We start from the raw sequence: 23,929 nt of genomic DNA on the forward strand, positions 1-23,929 counted from the left end.
TGAGTGTTTGGATTATTGTGTTGAAAATAAAAGGCCGTCTTACATTGAAATTATCCTTATTCTTTTTTTTTCTAATAATGTTAAATCAACACCTACCATCATAGGGAGATCTTGATGCTCACACATTCTTACTAACTCAGCAATAAAGTCTAATTTATGTGCGTCCTGAGCAAATGAAGTGAAAACTACGTTTTTTGCACCATTTCCAACGGATCAAACTCTACTAAGCTAAAAACGTGCATTGTTTCAGGACCTGGCTGCGCAGAAACGTGAACCAAACGCACCCTAAGTCTCACAGTGACTTGTTTCGGGACCTAGCTGCCCAGGAACGTGAACCAAACGCGCCCTAAGACTGCTCATAGTGGGAGTAACTTAGCTAGTAATATCACACACTCCAATGTATTTTGGTGACATGGCATAACAATAAATGAAGAAAGAGAGGGAGGTGGTAACTAGCTATGTTACCGTAACATCACACACCCCAAGACAAAATGAGTCTACAAATTAATAAATGAGACTTTGCATGATACTACCTCTAAGTTACTTTCCACTATGAAGATAGTAACATAGACTAGTAACTTATGCATGACTATCACCTTATGTTACTCTTCACTATGAGTAGCCTAAGTCTCACGGTGACTTACGACCAATACGTCACTGAAGCTCAGTCCCCTCGCGTTTCTCGATCTGAGCTGGCGCCGCACCAAAATCCGAAGAAGGCAGCGGAGGGAGGCTGACCGGCGGCGGAAGCGGAAGAGGCTAGCAGGCGGCCGAGGGAGGCGAGCAGCAGGCGGCGGCTGCAGGAACTGAAGCAGAGGAGCAGCAGTGGCATGGAAGAGGAGCGGCGGCAGTAGCGGCACCGTGCACGGAAGGGAAGAAGAAGCAGGGAAGAGGAGCTGCAAAATTCAAGGTTTGTCTCACAAATTACCCGCAAAACAAAGGTTCTCACAACTCTCGTTATCTGTTTACACCCATCTGATTCTTCACCGCATAATCCAAAGCCGCAGCTGAGGCCCCGAACACGGCTTCGCCGCCGCCACAACAATTCCATCGCAACTCCTCCGGTCTCTCATTCCCTTGCTGTGCTGCATCTCGCTTAAATTTCATTACCGCCCGGATCCGCATATTACTCTGCTGCTGCCAAAACCGAACCATCCTCGGCGGTATTCTGGCGTGTCAGGTGTGGCATAGTCGTGTACGAAGTTGTCTCCCCGTCCGACGCCCTCTCTGCCTTCTGTCTTGCCAAATCAAGCAATACTACCTGACATCGATTAGCACTGGTACTACCGCCTAATAAGAGGGCAACGGCGCCCGTAGCAGCAAGCGCAAGAGTACGGCGCCGAATAGTGAGAGGTAGCGGCGACGCTCCTTGTGGCAGCAAGCGACGCCGCCCCCCTCCCATTTGCTGCCACTAAGCCGCGGCCGCCCGGAGGTTCACCTCGCCGACTTCCTTCACAAGTTCACCCTCTGGTACTACATCTAAAGAGAAGGTGAGGCCGAATTTCGACGTGAGGGTAATTGATTATGAATGCCTAGATCTGGTCCTCTGTTTGCAAATTGAATATGAATTCCCAGAGATAGACTTCCTTCACAATGTTCTGTCTCATAGCCTATTAAAAAAGTCGTCTTTTTTATGTCAGTAGGCTATTAAAATTGCGGTGAACTTGTGAGAAGGTTGTGAGTTCGGTTGGTTACTAAGGAGTTTAATTGGCAGGAATTTGTCCATGGTTGTTCAACGGTTTCCAGATATCGATGGTTGCTTATAGTACTTCGTATGGTTATGAGGGTCAGGGGGTATGACTTCCTTATTATGCAGATGCTCATGTAGAGTAGTTATTAGATTCATCTCCAAAACAGAAGTAGTTATTTATATGGTTAATAAGGATTAAGGACTAGTGAAATTAGTTGTTACTCCCTCTATCTAAATGTACAAGGACACTTAACCTTGTTCAGTTGTCCTAAGTCAAACCTGTTTAAGTTTGAACAAGTTTATGAAAATGATATCAACATCTACAATACCCGGTATTGTAGATGCTGATAAACTGGTCAAACTTAATTGGGTCTTTTTTTTTTGAATTGAGGGGCAAAGCCCCCGATTTCATTAAAAATGAAACCAGATAAACAAGGTGTGCCCAGGTCTCCATTGTTCCAGGAGTCCAACATCGCCAACCATACAACTCCACAGATTACCAACTACCCAGATAGCGAGCTAGCAATACAAACTCCATATCTTGAAACAAAACACCGAAACCAAAACCTAAAACATCAAGACACCAAACAGAAAAACATCAGCTCCTTATTACTCTTTTCATTATTCCCTTTCTGTTGCTTCTACCTCTACTGTCTTTTCCTTCTTTATACGTTTTCTTCTCAACCTGCAAGTCTCAAAACCATGGGTGCCCATCCTTTCTTCCTTTCTTTCTACTGAAGATTTCAGCTGCAACTAGCGGTAGCATTCCTGCCCCTCTGTGTTGCAAGCCTTGTCAACCTCGTATCTGAAGATTAGTCCATCAGTTCAATCAAGTGAGCAGTTTAAGCAATTACACTAGTGGGATCATAAGGAAACACATTATCGAAACAAGCTGCGTTTCTAAGCCCAAATAACTGCTGTAACCACTACTGATACTAATTTGCTCATACTAGTTGGGAATTTAAACACCCAATCAGTTATGTCTGAAACTGAAGTAAAATTTGTCTTAATATCGAAGGCACATTGAACAACACTCCACGCATATTGAGCCATAGGACACTGTATAAAGAGATGATCTATACTTCCATTCTCACTACAGAATAATAAATTACCACTACCCTCCCAGCCTCTATGTTTCAGAACATCTCGACAAGATTAGTGGCTTTGTATATGTACATGGAGGAGTATTTATAGCTTTTATAGATCAAAAAGTTAAGCTATAGGTTAGTGCTTAGCATGCAAAATAGTTGGATAGAAGAAAACTTATCACAGGTGGCCGTGGACTCTGGTATTAACTTTGTGATGCTCCGTACACATAGGAGTAAATGGCAGAATGTTGCTATTCTTTTGTAGGATCATTTTTCCTGTTGGTATTTTTCCTTGCGTGGTTATGTTGATGTTGAACTTTGTAGGGTCATTGTACTTGGTTGAGTTGGAATAATTTTTAAGTGATTGAAAATTTAAAACAATAAAAGGATAAGATTGCGATATAATGCTGCATAGGTAACTAGGCATATCTATTGGCAGTGTTGGTGACAAATCCCTGCACATGATTGTGAGTGAGGTTGAGTTCTCTTGGTGGAAAGAGTATTAATTCCTGTGATGTCATGTTAGTGTTTCAACCAAAATAACCGGTGGATATGTAGTTTGATAACCGTTTGCAGCTAATGAAAACGGCCGAGTTCCTTCCATTACATGTGATCTGCTCTCTGGTAGCAATATACACTTCAGTGATTGATGTTTTTTTGTTCTGCAAAGTAATTTTTTTACACTGGGTTAATGAGTATTTGTATCTATAGGTATCAGTTTATTTGCATCCACCCCCATCCGTCAGATAAATCATTGCAGATATGTCGTCATTCTTCTTCCGTAAGTACTGAAGAACTTCAAATCAATTCAAGGCACGATCTCATTTCCTTTGCTCTGTTGCTATCTGACCACCTGATTTTGGGTACCCTTTGCATCTACAGGTCGGAAGATTTGCAGTAGGCGGCGGCGCCGCTGCCCGAGTGTTTTCAAGAGGAAGCAGAAGGCCAAGGTCCAGATTGACCACCTACCTCAGGTGCACACACAGTTTATTGTAGAATTATAACATTTCAAATGCTCTGCACACATGCTGCTCTGAAAGAGAACAAGGTATATCCCCGATTACTATAACTTATTTAGTAAGGGGAATGAAGAATATGCCTGCAACAACTGATTAGACTAAATTAAATTGCTGTTGTTATGCACTGGTGAAGATTATTAGAGTTATAGCATTTCCTGTGCTCTGTTCGCATGCTGCTCTGAAAGAGCGTCAGAATTATAGCACTAAGATCTGATACGGAACCTGCCATACGAGGTAATATTCTACCAGTAGATGGTGGCGCTAGATGGTTGATGGTTTGTCTTGTCGGTTCAGAACGATGATCTTCTCAAATATCTGCACAAATCCTTCAACAAACATGACAACCCGTGGGTTCATCTTGTCTGGAGTTACTATACTTTCACGGTGCCTCCACCTTTTGGGTTCCTTCTGGTGGTGCGGCGTCTTCAAGCCGTGCGGCAGATTCAGACAATTAGCTTTCTGTCTGATTGCTCTTCTGGGGCGACAACAGATGGACGAATGTGGGAATCAAATTCACCAGCCCTTGGACCTCTACCACCTTCCTGTCTCAGGTTCTATTATGAGTTCCATGAGCTCAGACAGCTGCTTCGTCAGCAGCATCCAAACAATGCAGGCATTGATTTCTGGACTACTGACGGGGCCCCTATTTCTCTGCCACCAAAATCTACAAAATTTCCCTCACCACGTTAAAAGTCCAACCCACTCATCTCTGATTTTTAAATCTAAATACACAGCCCAGCTTAATGCATTTGGTTGGCTCCTTTTGGATGATAGGCTTAACCCAAAAGGCATACTCCAAAGGCATAACATGCAGATTAATTCGACGAACTGCATACTATGCAACTCTGATGAGCTTAACACTTCCGATCTTCTATTCTGGAGTTGCAATTTCAGCCCAGTTTGTCGGGCTACCATTGGTATGGTTCTTCTCAGTATCCAACGGTGGTTAATCTGTTTCTTCAGGCTGGATCGAGTTTGCTATGGTCCTTTTCACTAATCCAGTGGTGGTTAATCTGTTTCTTCAGGCTGGATCGAGTTTCAGTTAACCTTTCCTTATGGTCACCTTCATTGTTGTCACTTGGAAACATCTGGTAGCAGAGGGATGTGAAGATTTTGGACAACATCGACCCTAGTCTACCATCTTGATCTTTTCTCTTTAAAAGTGATCTTTTCCTCCTCTGCTTTAGAACAAAAGAGGAGCTTGTGGCCCATCTCAAGACAGCACAGAAGGTGGTGATCAACAGTCTCTTAGTAGTCCAGCAAATATCCTGAAGCGTGAGCCAAGCAAAGAGTCTATGTCAGTTTGATGCGAATCTGAATCTACTAGCATGGACATGGGAAGGAGAAAATAATTTTCTTGCAGTGGTCTATTTTTTTTTTTTTGCTTTAAACTCTTAATTTTGGAATGCTTAGTCTTATTGCTTTAAATTTTTCTATCATAATATCAACTGATTTGTTGTTATAAAATAACCAAATTTCAGGAATTAGTGGCGATGGTGGTCTCATTTTTGCCAATGAAGGATGCCGCAAGAACTAGTGTACTGTCGAGTAAATGGAGACAAGGATGGGCAAGCTACCCCAGGTTAACACTAAACTCCGAAACAATGCTTGGCATCACTGGGAAGGTTAACTATGTTAGCGAGGAGGAACAAAACAAATACAAGATGAAATTTATCGAGAATGTTCATGTTGTCATGCGACAACACCAGGGTTTTGGAGTGGATGAGTTTCTGTTGGAGTTCGGACTCAGTGACAGGGATGCACATCATATTGATAACTGGGTTACCCTTGCTGCCTCCATGAGAATGAAACGGCTTGTCATCAATTTGAGTGGGCCGTCACTGGAATGCAAGATTGTCCCAGAGAAATATGCCTTGCCTTTGCAGCTCCTAGATGACATCGGCACAATAAAGCGTCTCCGCAATCTTCAACTAAGTAATCTCTCTTTGAAGCCGATGGGTGATTTCAGAGGGTTTGTGAACCTTACAATGCTTGAGCTGCAACTTGTGGATGTTACGGAGGTTGATCTCGAATCATTGCTTTGCAAATGCCCTGCTCTTGAGCGATTAGCACTTAACACATGCGGACCTTTCATGTCCTTGCGGATTGGCCATGAACTAAGCAGGCTAGAGCATTTGTGTCTTGGCGATGGTACCCTGGTGGAGAAATTACAGATTGAGGCCATGAACCTGAGGACAATTTCGCACAGTTACAATGTCGGAGAAATAGTCATTAGAAAAGATTCTCAAATCAGCGAGGTCACAGCTGACATGTATATCCCACCAAGGACCCAAGTAGGCAATGGTTATAAAGACACACTGCAATACATGTTCACCGGCCTTCCCAGTACCTTGCCCTGTGTACAGAAGGTCTCCTTGAATATCTGGGAGGACATACAGGTTTGTCCAAGCGATGTAATGTTTTTTTTTTCTTTTCTGCCGTTGTAGGGTGGTATTGCATTTTAATTTGGCAAGCTGCATGCCTTGTTGCAACCAATGATTTCATATTGCAGTTCATTTTTTGACTAACCACATGCTCATTTTGATTTTGAGCAGACATTGGAGGTACCAAATTGTGCGAGCAGATTCATGCACCTGAGGCATCTGACCTTGAGCATGTACCTCGATTTCCATTGGAAATTTGATATCCTCCGTCTTATTCATTTGCTACAAGCTGCACCATTTCTCGAACATTTTGAGCTAAATGTAAGTTTTATGGTGTTGCATATTGCCCTGCTATGATTTGTCTTGTTAACCACATCCGTAGTTCCTCCGTATATATGCTTATTGTCTTGTGCCTATACCATTCTTTCCCCTAGGAGAGTTAGAGATAACTTTTGCTGTTGTCATTATTTCAGATCGATCAACTTTTGTTGCCTCTGTATGACGAAGATTTGATACCATCCTTTCCTAGATGGCCACATGATCACCTCAAGACTGCTTCATTCCAAGGGTTTGTAGCCAACAAGGACTTGATCGCGCTGGCCACATATATTCTGAAGAATGCTGAATCACTCCAGCTCATGAGCGTACAAACAACACATGAATGCCACTGGATGGTCACAGAAGAGCTTCTTCGCAGAGAGGACCTGCGCAATGTGCTGAATTATACACTATATAATTTTCATTCAGTTTAGCGATTCCATAGTAGTTTGGGTACTGTAGATGCCTTAATTTCCTCTCCAGCGCTCCAGTCATTAGGCAACGCGTGCCCCTTTTTTGAGGGGCCAGATAGATTAGTTTCTGTTAGGTATTTTTTTTCACCTCCACATTTCCCGGTTACCGGTTGCCCCTGGTTTACCTGCACTCTATTCTTGCTTTAGGTTGCCGGTCACCCTCGATTGCACATAAGTATTTGTGTCATCGACCCCACTTTACACCACTTTCGGTTGCATCCAGAAAAATCGTGTCCTCTTGAGTCTCCATCTTGGCTGCCCTCATCTCTTTTCCCCACGTCCTCCTCCTCTCCGCCAATTCACCCCCACAACAAGGTGAGTTGGATCCTTCCTCAAGATGTGGCCCTGGCATCCTGCCCTTCACCATGCCCCAACGTGCCGGTGAGGCGGTGAGCTACTTCTTCCCGCCATCCCCTTCAATGGTTTCATCGCTGTATAGTCTGGGTCTCAACGATAAGGCCAGCAGACGAGGCCTGGATCGACGCCGACAAGCCCCTCCCGGCAAGCCTCTTCAGCGCCAAGAAGGAGCGCAGGAAGGCCAGCGTCGGCACTGGTAAGATCTCCGCCCTTTGTTTCTCTCCGGTTTAGTTGTTGATGTCTGGCGTAGATGCGCTTCCGCCCTCCTGCTTACACCACTAGAGAGCACGCGTGCCACGTAAGTCCCACGCGCGGTCACTCCACCTGGTCCATCATCATCGACCGATACTTTTCATCCTTTTGCATCGCTGTCCTTTTGTTGTCCCCTTATGAAGTGCAGATATTTCTTGACACTGGCACACTGCAATCGACTTAGGGAAGTGATACAATTCAATCTAGCCTCTCACCAATCCTTTTTTTTCGACCTAATAACTCTGACAATTTAATGTCCAAACCACGCTGCGTTGAATTGTAACCAACCTCATGATTGTTGATGCAGGAGAGGAGATGGTGTACTGAGTAACTGAGGTGATTCTTGAAGTAGATCAGTCTGCCGCTGTCACTAGGAGGCTGGAACCTGGAAGCGGGTGGTTCAGAACCTATTCTCCACCTGTCATTTTCATCGCAGAACCACCTAATCGGTTTAGTCTGACCACTATTGTTTAATATAATCAAGGAAAGAAACGATTTTATACATGTCACATGTGTTCATCGATTATCTGTTGTAACCTGTAGAGAGGGGAGGCAAGCCAGTTGGGGTTATGTTCTCCTGTCTTCTTGCTACTATGTTTCTGAGCCGTTGGGAAGACTACCATGGCTGCTCCCATGTTGCCAGGCCCAATATACATGGACCCTGCAAGAAGCAGCAGCTTCACTTCAGCGATGAAGGAATTGGCCATCTGCTGAACTAATCCCTTCCAGGGCAACAACATCGCTTGCAACATGCTACTTTCCTATACGCAGTTGCAAAATCCAAACTTCCAACATCTAGATATGTTTGAGGTAACGTGCAAATAGTACATCTATGTATTGTATGGTTGATTTTTATGATCAAATTGTTGAGACTTATGAAAACTGGTATAATGAAATAAAAAACAAATGAAATCACCTTCGAGTCGTGTCAAAGGTCCTTAATACTATCATTACAATGTTAACTTCTTGGGAGTCCTATATGGACGTGTGATTGTTATATATTATAATGTTCCAAGTAAAGTAATAATTGATGTATAGCATAAAGGTTAATATATAAGTTCAGGTACTTTTCTAAAGAGATGTATGAGTTTAGATATTACGTGAAGGTTATCTACGAATCGCCTGCATATCGCTTTCTTTCCTGCATTTTCACAATACCTTTATAGTTAATATAAAGGCCTATTTACATAGTACCGTTGCGTGGTAATTCAGTTTTTGTCGATTTTGAATGAAAAATCTTCAAACAGTACCACCATGCAATTCCCAAGAATCAAGACGCCAGTATAATAAATAAATTGGAAAATAATGATTATAATCTGGGAATGGATAAGAATCAGGAATGTTAAACAAAAATATCTAGCATTACACATTAGTCATTTCTGGAGTAGTAGTTTTCCTGGCTTGCACATTCACATCTTGTTGGTCTCATTTAATACGACATGTTTAAACCGCGACTAAATTTTTTTGTGTTATGGATAGGTCTTATTGTGTATGGGGCCAACCTATGGAATGTCAAAGTGCTCTCAACTTTCAGTTTAGATACTTGCACTGGTGTAATGTTTGCTTCCAGCATATACACAACTTTCCGTGTTTTTTGATGGAAAGGTTTATCTTGATGTATGTGTATTACCTATACAATTTGCTGTTAATCAAATCAAGCTAGCACCTAGCTTTCATGTATCCTGCAGTTTGTTATATACCGTCTTAAGTCACTGTATTATCTGTAGAAAATTGATTGTTAACAAACTGCAGCTGATATCAGTGTATTCCTTGTTTTTCCACTGATAACGTCCTTTTGAATAACATTGAGATGCAGCGCCTTGTGGTGTTCAGCACCCACGGATGGGTGATGAGGAGCTTGCTTCCATCAGGTCTACCTAGGACGGATAAAAATGTTGTTTTGGTACTTTCTTTCTTGCATCTCGCACTCCATGACAGTGATCTTTTTTAAATCTGTGTAGAATGTAAACACAACAAGCTCAAAAGTGAGTTTTCAGCAGGCTACTGTTGCATGATTAGAACAAGGCTCTGCCATGTTAAATCTAAATATCATGGGTTTCTTACCTGCATATTTAATAACAGAGTTGGCAATGGAAGTCGAGGTGATTAATTATATGTTTGGAAAAAGGCCACAGCTTGGTAAGTTGGTCATATCATCTTCAACTCGGGGAGTGCCTGTACTTTCTGAAGGAATATAATGTAGTCCAACTATGGTAGATGTGAGAACAAAACTGTAACCTATAAGTTCAGAACTACCTAACCTAATAATGTTACTGAACAGGAGTCCCAGAGATATAAACTTTAAGAGTTTCCTGATTGAAGTTGCATTGATTATTGCCAGAAATTCAAGCTATGCAATCTACTTTTAGTATGCACGTGTCTTATTGAGGCAAACAGCGAAGAGATTAAACATAGGCTGTATTTTTTTGGAATTTTATCTGTCATGTGCTCTCAGAATTTTCACATAAAAGCTTGAAGAAAAACTCTGATTGAATGCTCCCCACTGGAAACTCGGTTGTTAATTTTGTAGAAGTACATTCAGACCATAGGAGTTTCAGACTTACTGATGTCCTGATTAAACATACAATATTGGGATGAGGTTTCACCATTCAGAATCAGGAAATTTCTACCATCAGCTTCTTAGGTTTTCGTTGTTACTTGTGCTGGTCCAAGTAACGCTTCAACTGAAGCTTTTCAGCAGTTATATTACTTTTCATTGCATATAATTTTCTAGCAAGTTAAAGTTTTATAATGAATAAATTCATATTAATCTATCTCATTTGTTCCTTCTGCACATTTCTACAGTTGTGGCGGTCTTGCATCAGTCGCCGTGACTAAGGCTAGAAAGCCAGTGATACTTGGAAGGTAGTGAAGCACTGTTTATAGAAAGCGCGGAAGCTGCCTTCCAGAATACTTACACAAACCACTGGAACACCTATGCATTGCGTAATATTTGTGTGTTCTGTTTGTTTAGCTGAACTGTATGACTATACTGTGTAAAGTATATTTGTCATAAATTTATATCTCATGTCTCCGTTAATTATCAGTTGTCACAATTTATTTTGTAATTTATTCTTCATACTGCTTAGTGATTATTTTCTACTACCCACTTATCAATATAATTGGAAATATGTATGGTGTTCCGTATCGAGCAATTCCAATATTGATGCATTATGCCTAACCGTTTCAGTAACAAAAATCTACCTTTATCTACTAATTTAACGACAAACATTGTTGGTGATCTGCTCTAATATTTGGCATGCTGTATATTTATTTTTCATAGTGGACAATATTACATTATTTTAAAGGGATACTGTGTAATTGGATTCACATCCATGGTGCCTCAACATCACTCGGATAGCTGTACATTTGCAAGTTATTTTTTTTGTACATGCTTATCTTCTTGATATGTATTGTTCATATATTCTTTATGAAAAATTGTGTAATACTTTATATTTGAAGTATCACTCCTTAGGTTGTCTTAAAGAAATATTCTATTCTATTTTCACTGATTTCATTGTTGCTAATAAAAGCCTTTTAGATAGGTGACGTAGATCCTCACATTGACTATATATCACACATTCTGACGTTTCTAACTGTTTGTACATGGCCTCAGTATTCAAATGATAATGTCGACCGATTGACCACATGTTGAGATATTGGTTCTACCATTCAGGTTAGTAGTTAAGTAGTTCCTTTCCTTGAATCTTCTTTGCAATGATAATGAATGACAGAAATAGATTCTGAATTGTTTCTGTATATACTGATTGCCGTTCAAAAAAGAAAACCTACACGTTTATATGTATAATTATCCTTTTGAATGAAACAAAATTAAATTAAGATGCACAGCCTATCTAAATTTAAGGTTTAAATGTTATTTTTCTTTTAGTTTCTTTTAATAATGGACAAGTATTTTTCTGTTTGACCGACATATAGAATCTTGAGTTTTTGACAATTCAATAAAAATTAGCATGGTTTTGTTTTCAATTTACTAACCAATGAGCATTTGCTCGCAATCTGTTATGAATATGCTCCTAAGTTATTTGTTGTTTAGAAAAACTTGATTTTCGTTATGGACAAATCATGGACAATCTCCTGAACCAAACATCGTTCAGGTTACCCACCATTGTTCTCTTAGATGCTCTGCAATATTGTGCACTGTAGTTTGCGACATTTATGTATTTGTTTAGAGGTGGTGCACTATCATAAATTATAATGAGGATTGTCTAATATTTTATGAGTTCTCTGATGGAGCATGTGAGGTTAATAGAGGCTGTGTCTGCTTTGCTGCTAAGGATGAGGTCACCGCCCTTTATTTACATGTTTTCCCGTGTGATGTCTGTGTGTTTCAGGTTTTCAACCTTCAACATATAGCACATGTGTTGTGTTGCTGTCCCATGTCCCGAGATGGACCAGCGAAATAATCTCCATGTTTGTATTACTAACGCATGAGCACCTCCGATGTGTTGTCCTTAGGACAATCTGGCATGTGAGATCGAAAGCAAGCTACAATGCAATTTGTGCAGGGGTTCATGAACTCAGGATCATAAGTAATCATAAGAGGAGTCATGGGGTATGATGAGCTACACGTGTACGTCATATATAAGATAGATTCAGCTAATATAATGCAACTGTGGGGAAGAACTAACGATCGGTAGCGAGTCTGCTCTGACACTTTGATTTGGAACAACCAAGACTTAATTTGTAACTGATTTATATATTTCTTTCTTTAAAAACTGATTTTTCTATTTCTGCAAAATTTGTTTTGCCATGTAAACAAAATCTTTAAGCTATAACATTATATGGGGTCCCTCTGTCAATAAAAATCACTTGACGGGCATGGTGTGGCGCCGCGCCAATGCTTCCTAGTATTTTGTAACAGGCAGTAGGCCTTTGTAACAGGCAGTAGGCAGTATTACTCCTCTCGTTCCCAATTAGTTGTCATAGCCAGCATTCTGTCAAGTTACCTCGTATTTATGTGTTCCTGTAAGGAGTATACTACTTGCAGGATTATACTTTTTGCTGAAGTTTTGATTTGTTGATTTGTAGATTCATGTTTGGACCCTGTTGTGGATTAGACTTTGTGTTGCCTTGTGCTTACATACTTTAAAGATAACAGTTGAAAAATGGTGACAAAAGTAAACAAAAACAGAAAACAAACATACTTTAAAGATAACATTAATTCACGCAATGCCAACCAGCATGCATGCACATCAGTATCCCATCACAGATTCAGGTACGTGCAACAAGCAGCAAACAAAAAAGCAGATTACACTAAACGAACTTTGCATAAATGTGAGTTCAGCATTAAGACATCTACTGTACCAAAATTGCATATAGAATATCTAACTCTCTCCAGGCGAACCAGCACATATACTCTACAGAAGTGCCCAATCCAAAATTTGTTGGAATCTTGTCCACTCATTTCTAGTACGGAGTATATTATGTTCCGATACTTGTAACAGCACATATAGGCAAACCTAAATTCATGAGAGTGCAACTAGTAAGAACAAGCACATGTACTATACAAAAGTGCCCAATCCAACTTTTGTTGGAATCTTGTCCACGCATTTCTAGTACTTATGTTTCGATACTTGTAACAGCACGCATAGGCAAACCTAAACTCATAAGAGTACAATGAGTAAGAAACCGTACAGCCATGTAGACAAGATAGATCATAAGGATGGATCATTCTACGTAATTCTACGAAACGGCTAGACTTGTTACAAGGAGAGCACTCAGAGAAACATGTCAGGTGCTTGCACCACTAGCAGCACCGCCACCTGCACCCCCAAGTCCACCAGTAGCAGGATCAGGAGGAAGAGCTTGACCCCCAGTCCCCACCTGCAAAATGGAACTATGTCAGTCATATGGCGCAACAACATTACACCAGACGGAAGAAAATCACAGAAAAAAGGTTCCAGCAAAAGAATTATATAACCAACAAATGTGACAAAAATACAGCTTATACATGGATCTCTAGATCATGTTGTTATTGAATTTACTTTCTGGCATTACTTGGTACCTAAGCATATATTGGTTTTATCAGTAATGATTCAAGAGTGAATGCAATGAGATAGCGAAAAGATAGCTCTGACTGCAAAATCTGATTACAGTGAAACGTGGAACCAGCCATGTGGTGGAATTACAACATTCTAGCATGTCACCAAAGTCTCGACAGTGAAACGTGGAACCAGCCATGTAGAATCTTCAATTCAAGTCCTAGCTATACAATATGTTAAGTCAATGATATCTAACTACGTAAAGTAAAACAAGCAATGATACAGGTTTCTTTCCTCATCTGAGACACTTCATCACTTGCAGCCAGAGACACAGGTTACTTCAATATAAAGGTAGCGAAGAAATTGAAAAGAAGAACACATTTCACTTGCCGCCAGTTAGTGTAACGGCGATCACAAATACAATGAAATACCTCATCCAAACCTTCAACTCCATAAACTGATTGGCCACCTACACTATCAAAACCACCTGTGCCACCAGCACCATCAACATCAGAAGTGCCCACAACAACACAACCAGGCGGAGGAGCTTGGCCCCAAGATATTCCTTCCTGCAAAATGAAACTATATCAGCCATGTGGCGCAACAACATTACACCAAAGAAAATAACAGAAAAAGGTTCCAGCAAAAAAATTAAATAGCCAGCAAATATGACAGAAATACAACATATACATGAATCCCTTGCCAAATGATCAAAACATAAATCATGTTGTTATTAAATCTACTTTCTAGCATTACTTGGCACCTAAGACCCTGATCAGGACTGGAGCATTTTGGTTTCCGTTTTCAAGAGAACTGTAGAATCTTCAATTCAAATCCAACTATCCAGTATGTTTAGTAAAAGATATATGACTACATTAAGTAAAACAAGTGATGATACAGGTGTCTTTCCTCAGCTGACACACCTTATCAAGAGCTGGATATGGTCAACACATACACACATATTACATTCAACCTAAAGGTAGAGAAGAACTTTAAGAGGAGCACACATCACTTGCATCCAGTTATTGTAATGAAGAACACAAAGACCCAAGTCAGAACAGCATGACAATGAATACCTGATCCCAGCCACCTTCAGCTCCATAAAGTGATTTGTTTCTCATAAGTGCCATGATCTCAGGCAGCATATCGTTCAAGGCGTTTATAGTTGTTTCTTCGATTTCAGCATCTCCCAGAATCACTAGCCGGGCGATGGCAAATTGTGGCTTGTCGCTAGCACTTTTAACCTTTCGCGTGACACATCTAATCGCAACAAATCCAACTAATGCCTCACAAGCTAATCTCTTCAATGATGACATCAAGGAGGTATGCCTCTTTGAGCCGCCCCTCCGCGATTGGTGTTTCACTTGGTTGAACCATATAAATTTTTCGAATTTTCATCAATTGTTTTGGGAACTATTGTTTTTCTTATAGAACCTAGAAAAAATCCCCAGAGAGAAAAAGTCTAACAGATCCTTATTAATATTCTTGACCTCCTGGAAGAGAGAAAAAGTCTAACAGATTCGTGTGCCCTCCATGACTCGATTAAAGAGCACAATCTCATGCATTGCTAGAAGGTGATTAGAGGGGTGTTTAGGAAAATAAATAATCTTTTTGTTAAGCATTGGTGCTTATTTGTACATGAGATGTGCTTAGTTAGGCATTTTTCTAGTACAAATAAGCACCGGTAATTAGATAAAAAACGATTTATTTTTCTAAGCACTTCTCTAACGGCATCTCTAACGGAAGTACAAAACTTTAGAGGAGTAAACGAATGAGTAAAACTTAGAGGAGTAAAAATACTCCTCTAAAGCTTGTTTATTCCTAACCGAACCCTTATATTTAGAGGAGTAAAACTTCTTTTTGCCCCATTTCTTTCTAGCAATCCACATATGCATTCCTACATCTCAAATAGAGTTCATACAAACAATTGAAACATACAAACAATGCGAAATAAAACATGCATATAGTTCAACTAAAAGTTGACTCCATCACATCAAGGTCACCCAAAATGAAGCTCATTGACCTTGTTCGATCGGAAAAACCACCAACATATCACCTCATATGTTGTGGATCACATATCCACCTCCTCCTAGGCCAAGACCATCACCACCACTATCACTTGCATGATTGCATCACCACCTCCTCCTTGATACGAGCCCAAAACTTCTCTTTGGATTGGTCGGTGCCAACCGATGAGTTGAGTGACACATTAATCCAAGGATAGCACAATGCAACGTCCTCTTGTTGGTTATAGTTGGTGGATATTGGCTTATTTGTGCTCCCTTGTGTCTCCTCCACCACTTTCTCGGTTGCCTCGACCTCTTCAACGTCGAAGAGGATATCATCTATCCCGCGCGGCATGGATCCCATCCAATTGTACCATGAAGTTGGCCACCTCCTATGCACGGCACTACGATTCATCACAACAAGACCACCGCATGTCTACAACCATCACCGAATGAGATGTGAAGAGAAAAATGAAAAAGTTTACCTTGTCGGCGTTTCAACGAAAACCTGGTGACGACGGTCGAACGGGCGGTCCGGCCTCGGGGAGGGTTCGCCGGCGAGGCCTTGCGAGACGGAGGGGTCGGTGCAGCCTTCGGAAGCGTTGTCGCGGCCTTCTTCCTCTTCTTGTTTGCCGCCGCTTCGACGAGCGCCATTTTCGCCTGAGTTGGCCTGCTCTGCCGCTGGCCGGCCACCGGAGCTAGCGGAGGATGAGGCGCCACCTCTGGAGCCTCCACACTCTTGCCACCGGCCTTGCCGGAGTGCTTCACGACCGTGGGGAAGGGCCGGACCACGCCGTTGGCCCCCAACCCTCTTCCTCCTCGCGGTCGCTGCGGAGTTGTTTGATTGCGGCGGCGTCGGGGCGTCGTAGACGCCGGGGATGGCCGTCGAAGGTGCACCCGAGAGCTGCATGTTGATTTCGAGCGGGGAGGTGGGCCGGCAAGAACGGCGGAGGGCAGGAAGCGACAGGATGGAGGTGGAAGTTTTCCTCTGAAGTGACGCCCGACTCCCTAAAAATAATCCTCCGCGGCCAAGTTTACTCCTCCAACTCCTAATTTTTTTCTCTTCTAACCATTTTGTACTTCGGTTAGGTGCGTTTCTTACCGGTTTTTACTCTTGTACTTGGGTTAGAGATGCCGTAAGCACCTCATATTGTAATTGTACATGCCCCGGTAGTATCACGAAGTGAGAGCCATCGTACAATAGTACACTTCAGATTATCTTGGGCATGACTAGCTGGGGCAAGAGATACTAAGCAGACGACACGGTAAGCACTACTGAGTCGCCAATAGGCGTGCAGCCGAGCGACCAGCCAGGCGCCAGCCTCCGTCGGTGAGGCGAGCAGGCGACGAGACCAGCCATGGCCAGCCGAGCCGAGGAACCCTGCCAGCATGTAGCTAAGCTGCAGGCTAATAAAACGAATTGGACGACGTATATGAAGGAACACGCGCAGTAACCTAAGCTATCGCACCAGATTCATTTCAGGAGGAAGTAGTTTAGTCGTAGCGGCGTTTCCAAGCGCGCGCGCGCGAGCAGCGAGCGCCGTTCCCCGAGTTAATCAATAATAGCGGCCAGGCCAGGCTGCCACCACCGGGAAATAGGAGCGGCAAGCCGAGGCAAACCCAAAGGAAAAGAAAGAGGGGCTCGCCATTTCCCCACTTTCCTCTCTCTTTTTCCAATCCCAGGCAAAGGTTTTCTCTCGCAATCCGAGGTTTCCCGTTTCGACCAGACCCCAAGATCGCCAATGGCGACGACGTTCGACCGCTGGGAGAAAGACCCATTCTTCCTCGCCGCCGAGGAGGTCCAGGAATCCGCCGACCGGTACGCACTTTACCGTTTCATTTCCCTTGATTGATCTGCGCTCCGTTCCCGTTCCGGTTCTTATGGATCTCGTTTTTGTTGGGGCGCATTCCCGCAGGATGGAATCGGTGTACAAGATATGGGTGCAGGAGAGGAGCGGCGACCCGGAGGCGGCCCTCGGCGGAGAGGTCAGCGCCGTCGAGCTGCGCCGCGAGCTGCACACCGCGCTCGGCACCGCCAAGTGGCAGGTAAAATTGTGTTTCCTCTGTCTCTCTCTCTCTCCTGTTGTATCGTATCGTCTTTTCCCCAGCCGTGGATTGCTCCAGCACCTCTATTGCTCTTATTCTGGGGTGTTGGATTTGCTGTTCTGTACAGCGTTTTATCATCAGGGTGAATTGGTCCAATGCTGTCTAAATCGGTGTATTGCATGGATAGTTAGATGTAGTATACTATGATAACAGCAAGAACGGTTCCCTTGCTTAGGAACGAGTTTTTTTGTGTGTGTGTGGTACTATGAAATAGAGTACTGCTTGGCATTGCATATTTCTTTGACTATTGATAAACCATTTATTCGTTACACGTGGTCTGAAACATAAACCTTAATCCATTTTTTCTGCTTACGAGTCATTATACAGAAATACTGCTAAGAGTTGCATTCGTGTATATGTGAGTGTGATTAAGACGATATGAGTAGGGTGTTGGATTTAGTACCCATCTGTGGGCCATCTCGTGTATGCCGTGAAAAATTGTCCCCAAGATAAGCTACTTCTAGTTTCAGAACAAAAACTTATAGACTGCTGGTAGAACCATCTTCAACTTGAAACCTAACTGATGTGGTTATTTGTGCTTGTAGCTTGATGAGTTAGAGCGTGCAATCAGATCAAACGACGAGGTTGTCTCGGCTGGAAAGGATACACGAGCGCGGCATAGTAACTTTGTTTCGGCAATCGGCTATCGCATATTAGAGGTTGAGAACAACTTGAAAGAGTCCAATGTGGCAGATGGGAAGGGCAGACTAAGCTGGATTCAGCTGGATGACAGTGAACGGGACGACCTTGCGGCTTTCTTGCTTGCAAGCCCTCTTCAGCAGCGGGATAAAGTTGTCACAATCCCATCTGCTGGCGATATTCAAGTGGGCAACAATTCAGCAAGGGTGAGAAAAAATATTTCAGCCGACAGCTCCAATGATTCATCTGGCTCTGCGGAGTTAAGCTCAGCGAGAGCAATAGAAGATGCACACCGTGGGCACAGAAGGTCAGTAAGTGCCAATGCTGATATTGGATTGTCAACTATGTCATTTCCAAATGAACGAGAGGGCGCTGCTCAACAATCGTCTAATGGCCCACAATTGCTGAATATTGTGAAGAAGTGTGCATTGACGAGTGCCCTGAAACCTAATCCTGCAATTAAGTACAAGAAAGGAGCTGTCAGGTGGGCACGCGCTGACAAACAGGATGTTGAAGAGGCAATCCCTCTCAGAAGCTCTCAGTTTGATCAGGTAAAGGGATCTTACATTTTTACTTGAATGATGATCCATTTCTTGAATATGATTCAGCTGGAAGCTTTATTATATATCCTTATGTTACCATTCTTCGTTGTAGGGCTTAGATGGGTACTCTGAAAGAAGCAAGAGTTGCTTAAATACCAGCATTGTGGTTACATGCAATAAGAAACTTTATGGTTGGCTGGGAGCACTGCGCAGGAAACTTCGCGGATCACAGTATCAAGTTCGATATGGGCGTCCTGTTCAATTGATTGTGTTCATACTTGCTGTTCTCATAATATGTAAGTTCTCTCATTTTGTCTGTTCTTTTACTTATTTGGTTTGTTTTATTGTCTACTCAAGCAAAAAGAAAGAATGGCTAAAAATGTCAGTTATAGCATAAATCTATATATATTAGGCAATAGGCGTGCTATGCAAAATCATGAAACTTAACTATTACAACCTAAGTTTGTTTACTATTCAACATTCCACCACACATCACAATAGCAGTATAATGTTTACTTTGTTCAAGGTTGGTTATGGAGTTTTTTCTTCCGTGTTCAACCAGAGTTGTGATGAGTAGGAAACTTGCAGTTCATATTGTGATGACTTGATCCAGTAGTAGATGAATCTTGAGTAGGGTTGCCACTTAATATTCAATATTGTACACTCATACGTTGTGTTTTCTTCTACTTCATTTTCAGTTGTGTGTGTATTCAAGACAATATGGTGAGAATTATTCATGAGCTGATGATTGGGTTAGAGCCTCACCGCTCACCAGACCAGCAACTTAGAAGGGACCATATATTGCTCACCAGACCAGCAGCTTAGAAGGGACCATACATGTCATGTCATTATGACTTGGTGAACAGGAGCTTGAGGCGTGCACATATGGAAAACATGGCAGACCGTTTCTGGTAATCCAGGTTCGAATGAATGAAGAATGGCTGAATCGGAGCAATTCACCTCGCTACGTCTTTGGGTCAACTGGGCTTCACCATGGGATATGCACTAATGGTGTTTTTTTATGATGTTCCTAGTATCAGTTGACCTCTGCGTAATGGTATGCGCTGTGATCATGCCGGATTGAAGGTGCAGCTAGCAACAGGAAATTCGACCATGGGCTGTGATTACGCAATTGCCTATGGGGGCTTAGTTAGGAAATTGAGAGGGATGTTAGTTTTCTCTGTGGGTTTTGTACTGAACCAGTTGGTTCTTGATACCGTAGCGTTCGGTTAAGTGATATGTGAGATGCTAGAATAATTCTACCGGAATCTTCTTGAACTGTAATAATGCATGGATAACAGAGCAAGAAGCTCGTTCGTCCTTTTTGTTCGGCTGTTTAATTTAGAACCTGAAATTTAGCTGTTCCATGTGCTATCAGTCTTTTGTCGATTTCACAACGTTGCATAGTTGAGAAATCTTACCACGCATACATATATTTTATACTGTTGTAACTGGTATATCTAGCTCTTGCTTAGCCCATCTCATCCGTTCTGCTGTTGTTAAGAAATTAGTTTGCCCCTGTTAATTGCATAAGTCAGCATCTCTTGCTACTTTGTTAAGATGCTACAATCAGGAGCAGATGTCAAACAATTTGAGAAGCCAAGCACATCCTGAAAAAAGGAAATACAGTACCTGGGCTTGAGCTTCAACTGTGCCGCAAATGCTGCTCGTACAACAGTGAAGGAGCACCATCCCGAGGCAACTGGGCGACGCATTTCCATACTACAATAAAAAAAGGCAAGTGTAATACTGGATCATGTCACATGACTTATTCCATTTCTACTCTATGAGATCTTACGGAGTCTGCTCATGGATGATATGGTTGGGGTAGAGAAAGTTTTTCGTCTTTCCCCTTCAAAGCTTTTTACCTATCTCATTCAGCGATGCCATTGCGCAGGACCTGCCAAAATTGAATTCTCCGTGAAGATCCGGAGTACCAACGGCTAGATGGTAAGATCCCGTGCACCTGGACTATAGCTTTGCAGGCATTCTTAAACTTGAGCTAGGTAGGACTCAGGAGAAGGGTGCCTCGGGCTTTTAGTTTCTTACTCCTTTGCCTTTGGATTCATTAATTCTCTTTCTCGATAGAATGGGGAAGGGATATAACTCAACGGTACAGTGTCATGCATCATACATTCGTCATGTGATACATGAAAAATGAGACCCCATAAGTGAGACAACAAAACAGAAGTAGTAAAAGCTAACAGGTTCACGCCTGAATGTGCAAGGATGTCGCCTACAGGGGTGAATAGGCAAGCTATAAAATGTCTACTTGAGGACTTCACAAGGCGGAATAAAACTATGTTCTACTTGTTAAGCATAAAGCCTACAAACTAGGGTTTGCCTATGTGCACCAATAACCTATGCTAAACAAGATAAGCAACAAGGTGATAGCAAACTAGATATAGAACATCAAGCACGAAGGCTATCACAATGTAAATCACATAGGTAAAGGAGCTCGGGTTGAGAAGTAACCAGTTGAATGTACGAGGATGTCACCTAGAGGGGGGCGGGGGGGGAGGGGTGAATAGGCGGGTTGTAAAAACTTCTACTTGAGGGCTTAACAAGGCGGAATAAAACTAAGATTTACTTGTTAAGCACAAAGCCTATCAACTAGGGTTTGCCTATGTGAACCAACAACCTATGCTAAGCATGATGAGCAACAAGGTGATAGCAAACTAGATATAGAACATCACGCATAAAGGCTATCACAATGTAAAACACATAGGTAAAGGAGCTCGGGTTGAGAAGTAACCGGTGCACGAGAAGACGACGATGTATCCCGAAGTTCACACCCTTGGGTGCTACGTCTCCGTTGGAGCGGTGTGGAGGCACGATACACTTTAATGAGCCGCTAGGGCCACCGTATTCTCCTCGAGCCTTTCCACCAAAGGGAAAACCTCGATCCACTAAGGGACCCTTGAGGGTGGTCACCGAACCCGTACAAGCTTGGGACAAACACCCAAGTATCAAGCTTGAGGCAAACTCCACAACACTGGAGGCTCTCAAGTACAAGGCCACAAAGGCCACAACACGCCACACACGGCAACAAGGCCACAAAGGCTCCAACCGCCACAACCGGCTCCAAAACCACAAAGGCTACAACGCACCCCAAAGGCAACAACGCCACAAAGGTGACCACACCACAAAGGCGACAAACGTCGCTGAAAGTATAGAGATGGTAAACCTAGAGGGGGGGGGGGGTGAATAGGTTTCTACAAATTTTAATTCTTTCTTTGCAATATTAGGCTTTGCGGAATATAAAGATGAGCCTAATGCAAACTAGGTGAAGCAACCTATATGAAGATACAACTATCTCGAGCACGAAGGCTCTCTCAGGCAGTTTAAATCACAAGTAAGGAGTTCGGTTAGAGATAACCGATAGCACGCGGAGACGAGGATGTATTCCCGTGTTCCCTTGCTTTGCAACAAGGTACGTCATGTTTGGAGGGGTGGAGGTCCCACGAAGGATTCCCCACGCCACGAAGGCTCACCCTATTCTCCGGAGCCTATCCCACGAAGGAATAGCTCACTCACTTGTGGTAGACTTTGAGGTAGCCTCCAAACCTTCACAATCTTGCCCGGAGCAAATCCACAGCCCGGATGCTTCCGGACTCCTCTTGCCCACCTAGGGTTTCCAAGGAACCCTAGGAAGCAAGCTTCTCGATGAATACAAGGGGGAATGAGATTTGGCTTGGTAGAACAGTAGATCGGGTCCTCCTCTAGTGATTCCCCGGAGGGAATTGAGTTTGGGTGGAGGAGGAGGGAGATCGGAGGCTTTTGGTGTTTCTAACAATGGAGTAAGAGAGAGAGAGCTCAAGAACAGCTTGTAGTATGTTGCCTAACTGTTCAGAGGTAGGAGAAGGCCTATTTATAGTGTTCTTCGAAAAATGGCCGTTGGTCAACTTGCCACATCAGATTTTCTTCGAGGAATCCGGTTGACCGGGTTTGGCGCCGGGCCGGCGCACAGGCCGGTCAAACCGGGCTCTCGACCGGCCGGCCGGTTTCAACCGGAGCAGGACCGGAACTTGACCGGAGGAGCTCGGGCATGCGGAATGCGCCGGATGGCACAAGCGCGAAATCCGGTTGGCGCAGGGGCAGCGGTCAGTAGCCCAGTCCGACCGGGCCCGTGACCGGATGCGCCGGTCCCTAACCGGAGCTGGAGACGGGCGGCGACCGGAGGGCTTGCCCCTTGCTGGATCCTGCCGGATGGCACAAGCGCGGAGCCGGTCTGACCGGGCTGGCCGGTGCCGTGGCCGGTCCGGCCAAGGCTTGATGGCCGGCAGACACAGGAAAATCCTGTTGATTCTTTCGTCGAATTGGGGGGGTCTCCATTGCCTTCTTCTTCCATTGATACACCTTTATACCTCTTTGGCTAATACCTGGGAATCATCTTGTAGCCATGTATTAGTCCAAATACACTAGCACGGTGTCATTGTTACCAAAATAATGGATAAGGGTAAAATACCCTTACAATCTCCCCCTTTTTGGTATACGATGACAAACCGAGCTAGAGTCACAAATAGATATTATGATAAGCTCTAAACCTTGATTCCATATAAGATATTACGAAAGCTCCCCCATAATGTGTGCACTTGGAGAATTTGCGTTTGAATGCAAAGTGCACCATTTGTGAAATATGAGAAGCTCCCCCAATATCTTTAGGAAACAAGCATGGTATGGAGATGTGCATATCAAGATATATAAGCATAGCACACATAATCATCCTAACATAGAGTAGCACACATAATAGTCGTCCATACACATCCATACACGAATTATTGGAAATAGCAAATGGTTCTTGAAAAACTCAAAGTAAACAAGCACAAGCCATATAAAATCCAAATAAAGCAACTCCCATGGCTTGTGGCAACACCCCGTGAATCCTAGACTCTACTCTCTTCTCCCCCTTTGGCATCGGAACACCAAAAAGGCGAAGAAAAAGAGGAGAGATGCTAGCGCACCCATCAGAAGATCTCATGCCCAGCGGAGTATGAGCTCTCGCCATCATCACGCGTATCAGTAGCACCTTCATCTTCTTCATCATCATCAT

General features: G+C 43.0%; 2 protein-coding genes across 24 annotated transcripts; both read left to right on the forward strand.

Annotated features, from left to right (window-relative positions):
- The first annotated feature begins 623 nt into the window (after positions 1 to 623).
- On the forward strand, positions 624 to 12,340 carry LOC127296591 (F-box/FBD/LRR-repeat protein At4g26340). 23 transcript variants are annotated; one of them, XM_051326751.2, is made up of 11 exons: positions 624 to 910; positions 3,490 to 3,559; positions 3,661 to 3,752; positions 5,279 to 6,196; positions 6,353 to 6,502; positions 6,655 to 8,391; positions 9,398 to 9,484; positions 9,664 to 9,720; positions 10,387 to 10,446; positions 11,198 to 11,257; positions 11,934 to 12,340. In XM_051326751.2, the coding sequence occupies exons 2-6, from the start codon at positions 3,541 to 3,543 to the stop codon at positions 6,931 to 6,933; spliced, it is 1,458 nt and encodes a 485-aa protein (XP_051182711.1). In that variant the 5' UTR covers positions 624 to 910; positions 3,490 to 3,540; the 3' UTR covers positions 6,934 to 8,391; positions 9,398 to 9,484; positions 9,664 to 9,720; positions 10,387 to 10,446; positions 11,198 to 11,257; positions 11,934 to 12,340. The 23 variants fall into 23 exon arrangements, with proteins under 23 accessions (XP_051182711.1, XP_071675509.1, XP_071675503.1 ...); XM_071819408.1 differs by lacking the exon at positions 10,387 to 10,446 and adding an exon at positions 9,543 to 9,566 and having other exon boundaries at positions 9,398 to 9,452; XM_071819402.1 differs by having other exon boundaries at positions 9,398 to 9,720.
- Positions 12,341 to 17,051: 4,711 nt separating this feature from the next.
- On the forward strand, positions 17,052 to 20,201 carry LOC127296594 (uncharacterized). The gene is made up of 5 exons (XM_051326754.2): positions 17,052 to 17,408; positions 17,506 to 17,635; positions 18,241 to 18,885; positions 18,989 to 19,172; positions 19,575 to 20,201. The coding sequence occupies exons 1-5, from the start codon at positions 17,332 to 17,334 to the stop codon at positions 19,601 to 19,603; spliced, it is 1,065 nt and encodes a 354-aa protein (XP_051182714.1). The 5' UTR covers positions 17,052 to 17,331; the 3' UTR covers positions 19,604 to 20,201.
- Positions 20,202 to 23,929: the final 3,728 nt, after the last annotated feature.

The sequence above is a fragment of the Lolium perenne genome, chromosome 4, assembly GCF_019359855.2.
Source record: "Lolium perenne isolate Kyuss_39 chromosome 4, Kyuss_2.0, whole genome shotgun sequence".
Classification (NCBI taxonomy): Eukaryota; Viridiplantae; Streptophyta; class Magnoliopsida; order Poales; family Poaceae; genus Lolium; species Lolium perenne.